This window comes from Rhynchophorus ferrugineus, unplaced genomic scaffold, assembly GCF_030347505.1.
Source record: "Rhynchophorus ferrugineus isolate W39M unplaced genomic scaffold, kcgeb_rfMv2 rfM8, whole genome shotgun sequence".
Classification (NCBI taxonomy): Eukaryota; Metazoa; Arthropoda; class Insecta; order Coleoptera; family Curculionidae; genus Rhynchophorus; species Rhynchophorus ferrugineus.
The window spans coordinates 21,573,900-21,593,739 of NW_027472587.1; the positions used below are offsets into that span (position 1 = coordinate 21,573,900).

Sequence of the window (19,840 nt, forward strand, 5' to 3'; positions counted from 1 at the left end):
TAACATGAGACAAATGGCATTAAAAGCAATAATAAAACCATCAGTGGCTATTACTTGTCTATTTTGGTCTACTTGGTCTAATTGTCACGATAAACGTCAATACGGGACACACGTGTAATAATTGAGGTTCCCCCGAAAAAAAAAACAATAAACTCAAAACAAAATACCGCGCCAACTGCGACGAGCGCTCCGACGACGGACGTGACGCGGTCAGGGGTGACCGCGGCGGGGCGGAGAAGGCCGCGGCCGATAAAAAAATACTCTTCAGTCAAATTTATGCGTCAGCTTGACGGCGACGGATAAAAAAAAGTGTTCCATAAACCCGTCCGAGACCGGATTCATCCCGCCCCCTCACCGGTCACCCCCCACGTCCTTTGTTAACCCCGGCGACCGGAAAAAAGTTACCTAATTCGACGCAATCTGTTACCTACCGCACGATTTCCCTCGTTCGCCGGCGACCGCGACCCTCCCCTCAACGTTTCCATCCCACCCGGTCCACCCCCTCGCCCTTATGCTGTCGAACCGTATGCAAATTCGACCATCAATTAAAATGTAGCTGCCGTTTTTTTTCTACTGGCGTCGAGATTCGCTAACAGTATTGTGTATTGTTTGTTGGATTATTTTTACACTTTTCAATTATTTGCTCACGGCATCGTCAGTTTGGAGGTCCTTTTATATGCTAAAGATCGACAGCCATGCAGTGTCTTTCTTGTTATGTAGAGAAACACGTTAGTTTATGGTCAGTCGATACGATAAAGTTTAGAAATTAGAAGAGATGATGTCAGGAACTGATGAACAGATGTCAGGATGTATTTTAAATAAAAATCTACATTAGAAAACACAAGCTGTAATTCTTAACTCTGCACTAAAATCGTCGATATATAGGTGTAAGCATAAACTCAAAAACTCAAAACACGGGCCAGCACTGAATTCCGTGAGGCTACATTGCTTCACAACATCTCCGGATTTGGTACATGCGCATTCTCCTGCAGAGAATAAACCACAGAAAAGAATAAACCATATGAATCTATATTATATTCAATCACCAAGTCAAAACATTTAAAATATTTAGATTTTCTGTTACCTTAATAATTATATAGTAATAATAATTAAATTGTTGTGTTATTCTCTGTGGTTTAATATACATTGGTTTTAAAATATGGAAGAACAAGGGTAGGTGAAGAAAGAGCATCAATTTTATTTATAGTAGGAACGACCTGGAATAGGCATCAACATATGCCAATATTTAATGATAACAAGAACAGAGAAGAAAATGATTCTTCTTGTGTTGGAAGTAGTCAAGTTGAGGTTTGTCCATCAAGAATAGTAGCAAAAACTGTAGTAACTGGTAATAAGTAGACATTTATTTTAAACATAATATATTATAGTAATGATTTAAATTTTATTTTATAGCTAAGATGTAGATAGAAATAGTTGAGAGTAAAAGTCGAAGAATGTTAAATTCAGAGAATCAGAGAAGAATATGTTAAACAGCATTTTGTTAAGATATAAGAACAGTGTACAGTGATACTTTGAAATAATTAAATTTGCTAATAATTAAAAAACAAAAGTAGACCTGGATCAACGACACTCCAATGATCTAATCATAGTTTTTGATAAACGTTATCAACTGTTACACACCTTCAGGTCTTTATGCTGATTGTCGTTGGGAATATACGCATCAACAATACCTTGAATTATCTTGTTTTCGAATATTGGATTTGTATTGATTTGGCTGGAACGACCATAGAGCCGAACATCATAATTCCACACTGGTTTCAAGACTTATAAAGACTTGGTAAAGTAAAAGCTTAATATATAATGACAGGGCTGAATATCTAGCCAATAACAGTACGTGTTTTCGTACTTCAGCTTCAGTTCTTCACATTTTTTTAACAAGTGTATTTCGGCTGAGCTTAATATCAAAAGTTATGCCAAGATATTTGGCTGTATTTCCATAAAGGACTACTTCTTGAATAATATATACTGGCTTGTGATCGATTTTCTTGTTGCTTTCTGTCCAGCATTGGTCAATGGATTTAAAGTAAAAGTTAAGAAACTTAATTAATTTAACTGTAAACTAAATTTAAGTTCCTACAAAGTTACCGAAATTCTCCTTTATAAACAATGAAAAATTACAGGCCTTGTTTCCTTTGGCGTAGAATGCCATTCTTGTCGCCCCAAACGCCACCAGGCTACTAGATTTCTTAGAAACTTATTGCATGATCCACGTAGCATCCTCAACTTTACGATTTTACGTTATTGAAACAAATAAACTCGTAAATCGCCGAGAGAAGGAACGTCTCGATCCTCGTCATCGTTTAACCGACACAATTTCCAGCGAACGATTGTTCGAAATATGTTTGGAATCCCGTCGATTTCCTTCTCCCGAGGAAAACACATTTCTTCCTCCAGCCCCTTCCGAAGCGAAAATAAATATTCGTTTATGAAATATACATTTTTTCTCCTTCGTTCCCATCGGAATTGACTTGACGTAGACGAATTAGATTCACTGCGGCTTTTCTCCTGCCGTTTTGTTCATTGTTGAACGTGCTAATGTATTTTTTCCGGCTGCGGGTGGCGTGCGCTTATTCCCGAACGGGCGGCAACTCAACAAGGCAGTCAGAAAAACTGCAAGGTGATGTATTGGTTCTTCGAGCAGTTTTGACAGGTGGAACGTAGGCAATTACGTCTCGTTATACCGTAGATTAAACAGCCATTTTTTATTTTAAAATTATGAAATTCTGTATATATAATCAACTCAAAGTTTTTTTGTACACACGTCATCATATTTTCTAATGTATTACCTGCCGCAATTTGTATATTCGTTTTAGAATCAAACATTATTTTCCTTCTAATTTTATTTCATTTAAAAAGAGACACACTTCTGTCTGATTAGTTCGAATGCGTAAATGGATGAGCCTGTCAAAGTCGTTCGGTTGTCAGACGTATGCAAAATTATTGAAAGCAATAGTAATAAGAGGTTATAGCTCTAATTTATAAACTTTTGTGGTTGTATAATATATATATACTAGCGACCCGCCCCGGCTTCGCACGGGTGCAATGCTGATACTAAATTAAATACACTACAGAAAAAATATGAACGTTATATATAAAAACATAGCGGCCCGCTCCGACTTTGCACGGGCATAAAATATATATGCCTATGTCACTCAATGAAAACATGATTAAAATCGATCCAGTATTTTTGATTCATTCATTACTGCCCTTGGCCTGCACGCATTAAATTTGGAGTAAAACAATTCCTCTTCCCCTATACTTACCATGAAGATTTCCTGCTATTTTTGGAATATCTAAATTCATACAATTTTTATTACATTACATATTTTTAAACGCAAATTTTAAATTTGTAATATCTCCGAAAATATTTGTTTAATTTACATGCTGTAAGGAATCATATTAATCTATATGAATTGCACACTGTATTTAAGGTACTTAATTCGATAAGAATTAATACCGTATTGCTTAAAATAGCTTCGTAAATAAGCCATTTTCTCACGTAAAAAGTAAACAATAAAAATGGTTAATGTGGGTTATCCCTAAAAGATAAACATATACCATCGCGGACTTTTTTGTAGACCTTTTTATGGTGTACAATAATGTAGTACATTAATTTGATCTAACTCGTAGGGTTAGGCAGCGTTTTTGTTAACTGCTAAATAAGCCTAAAAAAATAGGTTAATTTATGACATCACGTTAGAAACCTCTAAAATTAGCAATGTTGCCTTAGTATATTATGCATGTATTATACATATAAACCTTCCTCTTGAATCGCTCTATCTATTGAAAAAAAACCGCATCAAAATCCGTTGCGTAGTTTTAAAGATTTAAGCGCACATAGGGATATAGGGACAGAAAAGGCGACTTTGTTTTATACTATGTAGTGATATATATATATATATATATATATATATATATATATATATATATATATATATATTCCTTTAAAAATGAGGTCAGTGGTAACTGTAAACCGTCGTATAACAGAATTAAATTGATAAATCATGGGATTATTGTAAGACTCCACAACATCAGTTCTTGGAAACAACATAACTGTGGTCAATTTTTCAAAAAATTGTTTTCGGAAAAATTTCGGAAGAAAATTTGAAATAACTACATTATAAACACAATAAATGTTATTAAAATATTAAGTTAATAAATAATTACAATAAGAGCACTCATAATAATTGTTTAAAATGTTGTTGATCTATTTATAAACAAATTTTAATATTATTAAAAAGTATTACAAATTTTACAGTTACAATATATACATTTCGCCAAGCAATGACTTGGGAAAAACCATATTTTTGAATGTTGGCCAAGAAGTTGTTAGAATCATGCCCATTCTGGGAAACCAATGAACGTAATGGAGTTGGTAGTCGGACTAATTACGTCATAAAGCTTCCTTGGACTTCCACAAATATCCTAAAAGCGGAATTAGCCAAATCGGTTTAGTCGTTCTCGAGTTTTAGCGAGACTAACAAATGCCAATCAATTTGTATATATAGAAGCGCCTTTTTTAGTTAAAAAAATGCTCAAAATACATGTAAACACTTAATGAAATAGCGTTGGTTTTTTTGTTGTATACTGAGGAATGGCGATGAGAGCGTCTCGCGATTTTATTAAACTAACTAGTACGTAACAATGAAATGTACTGTATATAAATCGGAGCCGAGCTATTCAAATATCGAGCGGTGGTTTCGAATATCGAAAATCCGAAGACCAAACGGCATCCTAATTGCCTGAGCGTTGTAAAGGGCGAAACGACCCTTTCTTCGAGCATCGAATACGTGATTCGGCCGGGGGATGTGAGAAAAAGTCACCGTCTTATACGATTGCCGAAATAAAACTTTTTACGACTCCGAAGTTAGATGTACTACAAATGGCCGCCAACGAAAAACAGATACTTTTTTATACATTCTAACACCCGTTTCTTTTTTCGTTATCTTTACGATGTACAGTGAAATAGATTTTTTTCTACAATTCCCGTCCTTCCAGCTCACGATCGAGATGACGAGTTTCGAAAAATTATTATTTAATATTCTAACGTATTTATTAAAACATTCCCGGCATTTATTTCAGCTTTTTTCAATGATTACAAGTGTATCGTTATTAAGCTCTCCTCGTTCCTTTTTTCGAGTATATGACATTTTTTTCCGGAGCGAGATAAGTACGTAAACAACATTCCTCTTACGTAATTTAGCTTTTAGAATATGAATTTCGGCAAAAACCCCGCTGAAATATGACTTATGACGTTTCCGTCGTCGTTTTAGACGGAGATAAGGCGGCGGGGCCGCGGTCCCCGGCCGGAGGGCGGGGGGATTCCTGCAACGCCAACCTCCCTCTCAGGATGGATGTCGCGGTCGTGATACAGGTGCGGTTTAATTTACGACCTTCCGGAGCGACTTGGTAGTTGGCGCGCCCGCTAATTCGTCCAGCGTCCGTCGCAAAGCGAGCGAGTCGACTGCGATCATAAAATAAAGAGACAGAATGAAATCTTCCGTGTATAAAGCTGTAGATGTAGTCGTTACAATAAAATAGCCAATGCATGTCGAATATACTGCTAAATACAGTTTGTAAAAATGTAAAATTCGTTTTAAACTTGGTGCAGATTTTTTCTTCTCCTTTTACTAGTTTAGGTCTTCTTGTTAAAAAGAGGCAAATTGCTGTCTAATGTGTCGAACTAAAACTCCATGTATTACTTTCTTTAGAGATAACCAAGCCGCTAGCTCTTTCGCGGTAAGATTTTCATAGAATTCTGTGTTTTATATAAGTTTTCTTATTTGTTGACCAACAAAAATGCCTTCTCTTAATTTAGCATCACTTTATTTAGGGAAAACAATTTTCAAATACAAAAATCCTTAACTATTTTTATCCATGGCCTTGACAAAATTGTTCATTAAACCAAGTTTTACATGTAAGGGTGGAAGAATCACATTTTCCTGTGGAATAAGAGGTTCATATTTAACATTTGATTTACCACAAAAAATCAGTAATTTTTGGCCAATCCTCAACTTCATAGTAGTCTATCCTCCTTGTGGAGCAATGTATCCTCGATGTCGCTAGCCCGGTCCGGATGTCTCGCAGGACATAAAAAATCGGGTACCTACCGCCGTTGAGAACAGTGGTTGGAGGGAGAGGTATCTCTTCACGCTACCTCGTCGTCGAAGGGAGAAAAAAACCTTTTGTGGCGCCGGAATAAAGAGGCGATTGAATCTCAAAGTACGAATCGGCGGCGAGGACCGGCGAGCCCTAAATAAACGCTTATATAAATTCGTAAATATATTTTTCGGTAGCTTGCGCGACGCAAATCCTATTTCGGGCCATAAATAAAAGATATTGCCGAGTCTGCTGAAAGAATGGAGCATCAGATATTGTTCCGAAATGAATATAAATAACGAGGGCGCGCAAAAAGGGAAAGCCGAGACATTATGATTTCTATAATGTTCGATGTGATGTTAATAAAATCGAGTCTTTGTACGTCGCAATTCTGTTGATGCAGAGGTCTAAAAACTCTGGAAGAAATATCAATAAAAGTCTGGTCTGAAAATGAGAGGAATCTTTTCTCGTTTTACAAAGTTCTGAGGTAGTAGACAAAGTTAATGATATTTTTTCGTTATTACTATTCTTAGTAACGAATGGTGTTAAACGTTTTATTTGATCATTGTACTATTATGTAGCATATTTAGCTGATTACCAGGCACATTAGGTTCTACTAACAACCTTCCGAAGTATTTACAAACACTTACTTACTTTTTTGGGATTGCGGAATGACACCTACAGATTTACCATCAGTAGCTCATAATAGTTCTTATTTTGTACAGCAACATTTGCGCCTTTTTATGTAGATTAAGTCCAAGTTGTATTTGTTTTACAGTCATGTACATTTTCTCAGTTAGGCGTTTGTATAGATGCATGTGAAGGTATATAGCATCTTTTGCTATGGGAGTTGACACTTATTGATATTCGCAGCTGAATTGTCTTCCATATAGAAATCCCTTGATTTTTTAAAATTATTTTAAATAATTTGAAACTTAATTGACAAATAGTTAAATTGTTCTTTTTTTAATTATATGCTCTTTTTCTTTTTCCATCCAGTATGCTGAATCTGTCTGCGATAACTACACTAATGTATTTAGTTGGGTCACACCAAATATACATACATATATTTCGAGAATTGTAGTACCTAGAAGTACCTAAATACTATAAATAAATACATATATACAGAATCTTACTTTGGTAGATCATTGGTTGACCAAGAATATCACCAAGAAAAATGAACAATATTTTCAATAAATTTTTGTGTCTCAAACAGTTCAAAAGTTATCTGTTGTTTTATAAATATTTTGTACATACGGTTACATCCACATTCTTAATATATAAATTATAAATAATATTGAACTATAGTAGGTTAATTATAGTATCATAACTTTGTAATAAATGTATAAGTATACCAGAAAGTCATTACCATTTATTGGCTATTTGATTCTGTACATCTTGCCCATCTTTTAAGCAATATATGGATGCCATTCCAAAAAAAAACTGTTCGTCCTTTGAGCAAAACCGTTCATCGAACCATTTTCTAACTTCTTCAAAATTGATAAAATGATGCTCTACGAGCACGTGTTCCATTAATGCAAAAAGTTGATAATCGGACGGGGCAAGGTAAATTCGCCACCTTGTTTCTTTTGTATATATATTTTCAAGTCACCTTTTCACCAGAGTGATTTTAATCAGGACTAGACCTACTGTTTAACGTGAGCTCCGAACTACGGTCTTTGACATGTGTGTGATCATTATATTACGATGTTCACTATAACGAAATAATAATATATTTAATGACTAATCTCCACAGGATTCTCTTGAATATTTCCATCATTGTTGATGGTAAATTGAAGGCATTATAATATATTATGTAGTTTATTAGAATCATTATTAAAATAGTGCAATCTATACATTCCGGATAACTACCTCATTAACCTTGATGCTTAAAGCTCTGATAATTAATGAGTTAGAGTTAATTAAAGTTAACAGTTAAATTTAACGCAAGAGAAAAAAATAAAACGAGAGAAAGAGCGAGAGAGAGAGAGAGTGGAGCAAAAAAGCGCCACTCCATCTTGCCAGACTGCCGGTTACCGCCTCTCCAACTTCCCGTGTCATTAGCTGGAAGAGGAACTCTCCCCGGAGCACGACTGTCGACGATGGAATATCCGACCGCCAGGTAGGGCCCGTCACGCCAGCCTCGCCGCCCCGGGAAGTCGTAAATTAGAACGCGACCACGTTATCCATCCGGGCACGTCACCTGGGGAGCAGCTCGCCAGATGGAACGACCACCTCCTCCCGAACCTCCCCGACCTCCCAGACTCCCCCTGACCGGAAACCGAAAGTCAAACCGTCATATTTTCGTCGTTACGGGGGATATTTGCATGACAGAGGCCGAGGAGGAAGGTCGGATCGGATACGTGGAGTGGCGAACGGCCGCTCGCTGGCGTAAATTGGATGTTTTTTTCGGGCCTATATCAACAACGGGAACCTTTTCCCGTTTCCCAACTTATCCTATTTATAACGATCTCGCATATAATTTTATCGGAACGATTTATTTCGAGTATCGTTGAATATTCTATTAACTTGACTTTTTCATCGGAGATCAGAAGAAACCAATTTCAAACATAACGTATGAGAATACGATAACGAGAAGGCTACATGAACTATATTGCGCTCCCTTTTTAACCGATTTCGAAAAAGGAGGAGGTTCTATGTTCGTCTGTATATAATTTTTTTAAAGTATGTTCACAGATTTCTCCATCAATTATGGACCGATTTTCAAAAATATTTTTTTATTCAAAAGAGTGCACTTCCAAAGTGGTCCCATTGGAACCAAGTCAGGATCCGATGGGGGAAGGGGGGAAATCGCTCAAATTTCCGAGGCACGTACAAAGATTTCACATATTTTTTATATAAAATAATCAGATATTTGGGTATATTGTTATTTCTGAGCTGATGTGACGGAAAATCGGAAGTCGTTCAGTGCAAAACCCATTCAGTTTGCTTTTTAAGCACCAACTATAGTATATAAGAAGAAATATTGTAGACAATTGCTTCTACGGTGTAATTGTAAAAGAGAGATTCCAATCATTGTTTCTTTATCTCTATTTCTTCTCGTAGAGGCTGCAGCTTTACTTGGCCTACCTATTGTAATATTAAATAAAATAACTGTCTAATTTATTTAGTAAATATCTAACACTAAAAAGAGAAAAATGACTGAATCGTTAAACATTTTGTGCGATGATTTTTTACGATTTTCGACGTGGATTATCACAACAAGAGTGCATCAATCAACTTAATTTGACTTTTGGCGATGAAGCTCCATCAAAAACCACCGTGTATCGCTGGTTTAGTGAATTCAATCGTGGTTGTAGTTCGCTGTCCGACGAGTTTCGTGAAGGTCGTCCAAAATCGGCTGTTGCGCCAGAAAACATCGATGCTGTGCGCGAAATGATTAGGCAAGATCGTGATGTCACTTATTGTGAGATTAAGGCATCCCTTAGCATTAGTTACACTAGCATATATGCGATTTTACATGAACACTTAGCTGTGCTTAGAAGTTATTTCGCGTTGGATCCCACACAATTTGACAATAGCTCAAGAAAAGGCTCGTGTCGATTGGTGCAAAGAAATGCTTAAGAAATTCAATCGCGGTGCTTCGAAAGACGTTTATAAAATCGTGACAGGTGACGAATCACGGATATATTCGTATGAGCCCGAAAGTAAGCAGCAGTCGACTGTATGGGTGTTCCAAGATTGTTCGCGCACCAAGCACTTCAAAGAAAGTTGTGGCCTGTTTCTTCGGGAGAACCGGTCATATTGCAACAGTGCCTCTAGAGGATCGTAGAACAGTAAATTCTGATTGGTATACAACCATTTGTTTGCCACACACGTCGGCTCAAACAAGAGACTATTTGAGCACTCAAATCATCGAATTGATGGGTCATCCGCCATATAACCCTGATTTGGCATCCAATGACTTCTTTTTGTTCCCATCCGTGAAGAATAAACTGCGTGGTCAACGATTTTCATCGTTTTTCAAGCTTTTGAAGCGTTCAAAAATCATGTTTTGAAGATACCTTATTCGGAATGGGATAAATGCTTTGAAAATTGGTTTAGGTGGGTTTTGGCTGCTTTGGGATACTGGAGAGAATAGTCTGTGTTAGGTGGTGATTTTAGACAAAATTTCCCACATAACGATGTAAAGAGAAACAGATAAAAAGAATAAACACGCACAGAAACCGAAATCGACCCACCAACGGACCAACGTTCCGACGCGGCGCCCGAGAATTCCGAATAATCAGGCCGCTACGCCGACTAAACCGGAAATCTGAAAAAGATTAATCTGCATTATGCCGGTGCCGGGCCGGGGATCCAGGAGAGCCGTAAAAACGCTCCCGGTCGGGCCGGTTCCCGGCCAGGATGCAGGTGTGCACTTTCTGGACGGGGGAAATTTACGAGTCCGGGTCTCGACCGACGATTCTAATTGGAAAACTCGGTGGTAGCGAATTAATTCGGCTCCGGTCTCGGCTTAAAACTGTTTCGTACTTAATAGCTCGTCCGTAAGCCTCCGTAAAAACTCCCCAATTATTTATATTGCTCTCCCGCGGCATAGGCAGGTTCGCGTTCCGCGATCCGCGTCCTAAATAAACCATAATGCAGTTAGGTTCGCCGCGGCCATTGAATTATTGAGTTGCTCGGTTACGTCACGTGATTATGAAATGTTTAAACATAGCGTTTTAATAACGAAAGCGTTTAGAATGCTTTATGACATTCCTGGTATACAAGGGAGGTATTTTGGCGTCCTTTCTGCATATTTTCGTATATAAACCTTAAATAATACACCCTCAAGAAGAGATAACGTTTGAACTGTTCAAAACCGAGAAACTCATTGAAAATATTATTCATTGTGCTACGGATCAATGATCTCCTTAACCTGGATTTTGTATTTTTGCAGTTATTTATAGTATTAACGCAGGTTTTAGATATTCTTTGCATGGAGCAAGCCTTCTAATTCTTGAGATATTTGTATTTTGGGATAACAGAAACGAAAATGTATTTTACTCGTCCATTCTAACCAATAATTCTTATCTTAATATTTTTCATTGTAAAAAATCAATATATCACTACTTGGTTCAATATAATATTCTTTATAATCTCTGAATTTTTCATTAATCTGAAATAACTTAAACAAGAATGACAGCAAGAAGTATGAAAATGTACATATGGAAAAAATGGCTAAATTTTTTATATCTCAGATGAATGTAAAACGTTCGAAATATATTAACTCTGGAGTAAAAAAGCCAATATCTATGTTATGTTGTTTTAGAGTTTGGATATGGCTTTTAAGATATGTGTTATAAACAGAAATTTGTAGATTTTTTTAAAATAAATTTTTATTGGATAACTTGAAAACTCTAAGATTTATAAAAATTATTTTAGTGCCATTCAATTCGGTCTAAAATTCTTTATAATCGCTGTAATTTTCATTGACTTGGGATTATTTGAACGAAAAAAATGACAGTGAAATACTTCATAAATGGCAAAAAATCGCAAATGTTCATGACTGCATATAGAAAAATTTTATTATTTTTTATTATTTTACTATTTTTTTACATTTCAGATAGAGATAATACTTTCAAAATATATATATTTTGGGGTGAATAGAATAAAATCTAATCTAAATTGCTTTAGTATTTATAGCTTTTAAGATATGTAATGTATTATATTATCGTTGGATTCGGCGTAAAATTCTTTATTATCTCTGGAATTATAATCTCTAATAATATATTTTATTAACCTGAGATCTTTTAGACAGAAGTGACAGCAAAACAAATCCTAACTATTTTGTTTTCTGAACACTTCGTCATATAAAACAGCTAAATTTTTTTCTCCTAGAACGTCAACAATCTACCCTTGGGCAATAAGTATTATTGTATGATTTCCGATTTATAATATAACCATCCTAACATGTAGAAGATTACTTCAGTAAGTGATCTCACTTGAGTCTATTAATCAGTTCGTATGGTAGTTTGCCTTTAAGCCTATTCATTACACTGTCACCGCACACATTTAACTTTTTGGCGAGTGCATTGGGATGCACTAATAGTTTTTCAGAGCACTTGGCACTAACACTTCGAAACACACTCGATATAATAAATTTCTAAGAATATATGGAGTTCCCTAAGGTATCCTTTTACCGTTTATTGATCTTACAGGTTACCTGAGATACGTTACAAAAATCGCTGTAACTCGATGTAACTGTAACAATTTGAATTTTGGAAAATCTCTTGGTGATGTTCTTAAAAATGTGAAAATGTACCAAAAAAAATGAAACCAGAACACCCCTTTAACATATCGTAGGAGACCTGGACGTCCCGAAGTCCCGGAAAATTAACACACACATGGGAACGTTCATCATATCCTGCGCGAACTCTTGAGTAAACCTCCACCATCCGATACAGCGCCCTCTCCCCGCGCGTCTCTCTGCCTCTCCCGGGGCGAGCTTCAATATTTACCGGGCGTCCTGCTAGGTTACGTAACGTAACAAAAGGATTAGTACAATATTTAGAGAAGCCTCGCGCAAGTAATTAGAACTTTGGTCTCGCCGCTTATCGGACATAATTAAAGTTGCGCGGTTCCGCACGCTCTTTGTAGGTCGCTCGGTAACGAGAGGAGGTTCGCGCCTTTGTTTCCTTTTCATCTTGCTCTTGTGTGCCCATTTTTTCTTGTCGTTTCTTTTCGCGTCCATTTTTTTTATCTTTCTCCCGAACAAACTTCGTCCGGCGAATTAAATATCGCGCGAATCAACAAAAGACGCTCGTTTTTCCGAAGCCGGTATTTATTTTACAGGTTATCTCTCGACAGTAAACGTAAATTATTACGTGTATATCCTGTACTTTTATAAATTAATATTAAAATGATGAAACGTTTTTGTTTGAAATTGAAACACCCACTTGTACAAATTAAAATATAGTGTATTCAAAATAACAGTGAACTCACGTCAGCACGAAGTTTAATGTGTTGCCTGCCGCAATAGTTTACTAAACCTATTTTATATTGAAACTAGCTGACCCGCCAAACATTGTTTTGCTATGTAAATAATTTGTAGAGAATCTCTAGTGTAGAAAAAAATGACTAACTTGTTGGAAGTGCCTGAGTATGTGACATATGAGTGAAAAAGGCATGGAGCGCTGTGAACGACAAGGGAATATAAAAACAACGAAACACCCAACATTTTTTTTATTATAATTTATTTTAAGTAGTAATTATTTATATCATTAATTGATTACATAGTATTAATCTCCTAATGCTACAGCGTGAACAATATTTTTTGGTAGCCCGTCTTTAGGTAATACAAACAAACTTGATAGTTTATGCACTCGAGAGCATGCAACGTATAATTGTTCGTGTGAAAAACATGGCCTACTCAAATCTAAGCCACAAAAAGACATTGTTTAGCTTTGGGATTTATTAATAGTCATTGCAAAGGCCAATGTAATCAGGCAAAGGCCAATTGAATATGTTTAAATTGAATTAGTACATCTGTGGGTATAATAGGTATTCGTGGTATTAATATATTTTTACCACGAAACCATTTAAAATGGTGGCTTCGTTCAAATTACGAAGCAAAATAAGTGACATTCAACCTTCAATTGTAAGTTATACGGTGGCATGCCTGGCAAATCCACTGAGTTCAAAAACTCTGTTGGAAAAGTGTTAAAGAGCTAAAATTGAGTGTTGTATGTATTTTTTAATGCCACATAATAACAAAAAAAATTATCTAAAAAAAAAAATTGGGGTGGATACCCCTTATCACTTAAGGGCTTGAAAAATAGACAGTAGCCGATTCTCAGACCAACTGAATATGCACAAAAATCTCATAAGAATCAGTCAAGCCGTTTCGGAGAAGTATAGGAACGAACATTGTGACGAAATCATTGCGATGATTGTGAAGAATTTTATATATAAGATTATAACTATAGTGTATTCAAAGTTTTCTTGAACATACGTCATCAGGATATTTAAGGTACTGTCTGTCGCAATTTGTAAATTCCTTCCAGAATCAGACAATATTTTCCTTCTCATTTTATTCTAGTTAAAAAGAAAGACAATGCTGTATGATAAGTTCGGACATGTAACTGAACCATCCTGCTAAAGTCGTCCAGTTGTCAAACGCTTGCAAAATTCTTGAAGACAATAGTAATAAGAGTTTATAACTCTAACCTATAAACTATCGTGGCTGTATAATTAACTGTAGTTTTTAGATGTACTATAATGTTAAAATGAATTATATTTGATGACATTTTTGTTTCATTGTTTAATTTAGATTAGAATTTTGTTATAGGTCAAAGACTAAATAAACTAAAACTCAGAGTTGATGTGGCGACATTGTTACATTTTTACGTCACAAATTTAGATGACGTACATACAAACAAACTTTGAACAGACTATAGAACTACTCACTAGTGGGAAAGAGAAACTAGAGGAAGAATATTCAAATATATCAGAACAAAGGATTATGTATATAACAAAATGAAGACAAAAAGAGGAATCAAATGCTTCGGTGGGGAATATGACGCCAGGTCACACCTGTAAGAGAATCCAGAAGCTCTTCAGTTTCCTAGCAACAGTTCTCATTAGATAAACTAAACTGTATGCAGATTAATTAAATTAATGGTTGATAGAATTGTGAGATTATTTACATGTTAAGAATAAAGTAGACATTTTTTGAGATTAAAATACTGAGATAGGACTGTATAGTAGAAGCAGTGTTTCAATCTAAACAGATTTAATAAAAACAAGGAACTAACTGTAACATGCTGCAGTAATTTCTAACTAAACTGGTTAGTTGCTTCTTCTACATATTATACCTATATCTTTTTACAGGTCTCATGGATCAGACATCGAGATCTTCATTTGTTGACGGTGAATCGATTCACGTACACGTCGGACCAGAGATTTACCGCCCTCCACAATCCTCAGACCGAAGACTGGACTCTGCAGGTGCGATATCCCCAGAGAAGGGACGCCGGCATTTACGAGTGTCAAGTGGGAACGACGCCACCTATCGGTCACTCCATGCACCTCTCGGTTGTGGGTAAGTACATGTTTTTAAATTTAAGGGTTGTTTCATCTTGAAAGGGATATTATAGTCTATGCATGTTATTTATCAAGCAAAAAATAGTTTATCAAGAAACTATTAGTTTGACGTTGAATTGGTAATTGTGCCATAGTTATTTCAAGCATTGGCTGATATATTTTAATAGAATTCGAGCACCACTACTGCAGTTTAGGCTATAACATATTTAAAAATAGTTCGGAGTTCAAAAAAGACGTACTGAAGTTGCTGCGAAATAATATAGTGAACAGGAATTTAGACAGAAGCATACAGTTCATGGTAAATGGTTACCAAAGGCAGATTGTAGTAGCTCAATAGTAGATAATTCGAATTTGGTGAACTTGAGGAACCATTTTACATAAAAATCTGGGTAAAAAATAACGGGAAAAAGAAGATCATGAAAGACAAACTGACTCGCAAGTAATTTTACTACAGATGGAAGTCCGATAATAGTTACAAATGGTATGGTAAATCATCAATATCAAGAATTATCAATATAAATTTAATTCAACCGAAAATAATTGAAAAAAATCCGTGGATTATATTTTCAGACGACTAAAATTTAATATTAAAACACAAAGGAGCGAAAGTTATCTGTTTCGCGCGCCTAAAAAGTAGAAAACAAAATCTCTCCGCCATCCGCTCTTCTGCCCCCCGGCCCTGTTAATGATTATCCCGCGACTGTTTACTTTACCACCGCCCTTGTTGACTTACATGCCCCTCCACAGAAACCCAGAACGAAATTAAAGCATCTCCGCAATAGCCGCTCGTCCATTAATTAATTTCGCCTTTTTTGGCGCTCATACTCTTCGGCCCAGACGTCATCATCCGCAATGGGTGGCCATCGGCAAATTAAAAAATGATCGCTAATTCAGCGAGATTCATAAAGCCACCGTACCAGAGTAGGGGAGGTAGGGGGGTATCTGCTTTTTAATGGACAACTTTTTGTCGGACTTTGAGGGGGTGGAAACTGCGCAACTTTTATTTTTGTTACAGTGTCGCTTTTGTTGGCTATAAAGCGATTTCCGTCGGTCCTTTGTTCCGAATTAATTTGGAATGAAGTGTTCGGGAGCCTGTCGTTTTTGTTCGAGTGGATGCTCGACGCTCGAGAGGGGGCGTGAGAGGTGGGGGGACTTAACGCTTTGGATTGTCGTTGCAAGACAAAGTTTAGAGTGAACAGATTGTTTACCGAATCGACCAAACTGCAGGAGATTTTGCTTCTTTAAGATGGAAAGGGTTGAAAGAGACGGAAGGTGTTAGAAATGGAGTCAGTGATGCAGATTAAGGTAGTTAGGATTTATCTGTCGCTTATAAAGTGAAGTGACCGAATTCCTCACAGAATGTATATCTTTTCGGTAAAAGACACAGAGAATACCCGAAAAAAAAACATCCGATTTGTCCGAGGCCAGAACAGCTTCTGTCAATTGCTCACTGTGGCGAGATTTCCCCAAACACCGGTTATGGATTAAAGGATTTTCGCATGTTGATATAATATTGCTTTTTGAAGGGACAAAAATACAGTTGACGCAAAAACTTGGCTTGATACCGGGTTTCCGGACACTGCCCCACGAAAATCAACCATCAAGGATTGGTATGCTAAGTTTAGACGTGGAGAAATGAGCACCGAAGACATTGAACGCAGTGGACACCCAAAAGAGGTTGTTACCGAAGAAAACATTAAAAAAATCTACAAAATGATTTTGAATGACCGAAAATTGAAACTGCATGAAATAGCAGACACTCTAAAGATATCAACTGAACGTGTACATCATATCATTCACGAATATTTGGGTATGAGGAAGCTCTGTGCAAATTGGGTGCCGCGAGAGCTCACTTTTAACTAAAAACAACGACGAGTTGATGATTCGGAGCAGTGTTTGAAGATGATCAAACGTAATAAACCCGAATTTTTGCGTCGATATGTGACAATGGATGAAACATGGCTCCATTATTTCACTCCGAAATCCAATCGACATTCATCCGAGTGGACTGCACCCGATGAACCAGCTCCAAAGCGTGGGAAAACGCAACAGTCGACTGGCAAGGTTATGGCGTCTGTATTTTGGGATGCGCATGGAATAATTTTCATTCATGAAAAGGGAAGGACTACCAACACCGACTATTACATACTGTTATTCGACCGTTTGAAGGACGAAATCGCCGAAAAACGGCCGCATTTGAAGAAAAAGAAAGTGCTGCTTCACCAAGACAATGCACCGTATCAAAAATCCATAAATTGGGTTTGGTATTACTTCTTTATTCACCGTATTCTTCAGATCTGGCCCGTAGCGACTATTTCCAGTTCTCAGATCTCAAAAGAATGCTTGCTGGGAAGAAATTTTCGGCGAATGAAAAGGTGATCACCGAAATTGAGGCCTCTTTTGAAGCAAAGGACAAATCGCACTACAAAAATGGTATCGAAAAGTTGAAAGGTCGCTATAATCAGTGTATCACCCTTGCAGGGAATTATGTTGCATAAAAAAACTAATTTTGCCAAAATATATATTTTACTATAATAGGCCGGGATTTTTCAAGTGACCAAAATTAACATGAAGCAAGTGATCATTTCGAAGCTCGCCAAGAAGCACAAAGTCATCAAGGCGGTAATACGACCAATATGAGCGATTTATCATCATCCTTCCGATCGAACTCGAACGAAAACGGTCGCGGTACGGGGAGGACGCGAAATCGACGGCGATTTTTCTTCTAATAAGTAATCTAATAAAATAAAAGCGTCCAATTTGCGCCCGAGGAAAATATGGGGCGTCATCCCCCTCGGATAGTATTGACAAGGAAAAAATGGGAGAATCAGCCGGGAGACAGGGCCGTAACGTCTCGCCCGATTTTTCTCCCGGCTTGCGAGCCTGCGGGCAATCTTCTTGATGATAGGCCCGCATCTTTCGTCGGCGGAGGACCCCTCTGGAGGGATGGGGGACCGCCGTCGATTAGAAAGCGGCCTCACGTCTAATATTGGACCATCCGTCTCCGCAGGTCCGGACTTAACTCGTCAACCAGGTACCGGGCTGACAAAATTAGCCTGATTTATGGACCGGCGACGACGTTTTTCCATTTGCATGTAAATGTGGAGTAATCCGGCCGCTGCGACGTCCTCGGCGAACTGATACGGCCCTGGGTAATGGGAACGTGGAGAGGATTCGTGCTGATAAGGCGTGGGGAGCGGAAAGAGAGGGTAGGGGGAAGATGATTTGGTAAAAACGAGCGCCGGATGGAAATATTTGTATTTGTCTTTGTTTTGAAAATCCCGCCGAATCCTTATATATCAACAGATACGCGATTTCTCCTCGGTGTTTAGGGTTCGGAATGGTTGGGAACAGAAGCATTCCGACGTCCCAAAACGCCGATATATCAATAAATATTATTCCACTATCGTGCAGATCTTGTACTTCGTTTTTTCTTCAAAATTCGATACAATATATCGCAAGAAAATGGTTCAGAGAGTTATTCTGATTTAAATAATTAATAAGAATATTAAATAAAGTTCTACGGTTAATTAACAATGTTTAAGGCTACTTAACCAATGAAGAACTGCATGATGACCCCGAAGTTCAATGGAATTTACGAAATTATCCAAGAATTCGTCTTTAATTAACATGAAACAAGGTTGTTAAATCATATCAACGTAGAAGCAATACAGTTACTGTATAAAGTACAAGAAATTAGAAGAATGAAGATAGAATATTAGAAGAATTCTAAATTTGAAATCTAGGAATACTATATTATTTATGTTGTACAAACAGCCAAACATGCATCAACCATCAACCATATTAAATTCAATTATTATATACAAATTTTAGATTTGTTTTTATTATTGTTTTTGAAAATTGAGAATTTTGTACTAGTTTTACACTTATATTCATTTTCATCTACATTAGTATGTAATAATAACAAAATAAAAAAATAAAAATTCCACTTAGGCAAATTTATTTTTGGTTTTTTAATCAAATAATATTTTCTAAAGGAAATTAATGTGGTTTATTTAAGTTATTAACGGAAAGAACGACGGAAATCTACTAATTTTTTCAGAATATTCTTTTCATTGCAAAACTTAAGATCGAAAAACATTTTGGATACCATTCGAATAACCGCGCCAATAATATATCAAATCAGAAGAATTATGGGTGATGAACAGTGGTGGCGAGACTTGGCGAAGAATGTTCGAAGTCCTGCTACACCAGTAGTGGATTATTTCTGGAAAAAATAGACACAATATCTCTATTTTCCAGCACCGGCCAAGGACTGATGCTGAATCTCGTGGATAATGCCATTTTCTAATACAACAGAATACTGTAATTGATCTTTTGAATTTTTCCTCAGTCGCTGTCAGTGCCAAGAAAAACCTTTACCGGCACAAGCTATCCGGTCGATTGATTAAAGAGCCTAATTGAATTGGAAATCGACAAAAACGCCCTTATTCGTTCCGCGTGGGCGGGAGGGGGGACGCGCCCGGGGCGAGGGTGTCGAACGGGCAAAAACTTTTCCCCCCTTCCGGGCGGCGTCGGACCTTTTTTCAGCTTAATTCGGATAGCATAAACAACGGGGCAAGTCAGGTGGAGTTATTAGTTCGGGCACAACTCTGCTGCTGCCGTGGCCCTGCAAAACCAATAATGACGTTTTTCGACACCACCAGAGAGG

The 19,840-nt window shown here is 37.0% G+C and overlaps 2 protein-coding genes across 2 annotated transcripts in view; one reads left to right on the top strand and one right to left on the bottom strand.

The window, feature by feature from the left end:
- The window catches only part of Cpap1-e (cuticular protein analogous to peritrophins 1-E), a 290,785-nt gene that overhangs the window by 77,173 nt on the left and 193,772 nt on the right, over positions 1-19,840 (bottom strand). The window lies entirely within an intron of this gene.
- The window catches only part of LOC143201774 (protein amalgam), a 183,093-nt gene that overhangs the window by 63,263 nt on the left and 99,990 nt on the right, over positions 1-19,840 (top strand). The window contains exon 3 of the mRNA XM_076413027.1: positions 14,956-15,166. Coding sequence (XP_076269142.1) covers positions 14,956-15,166 — 211 coding nt within the window. The remainder of the gene's footprint in view (positions 1-14,955; positions 15,167-19,840) is intronic.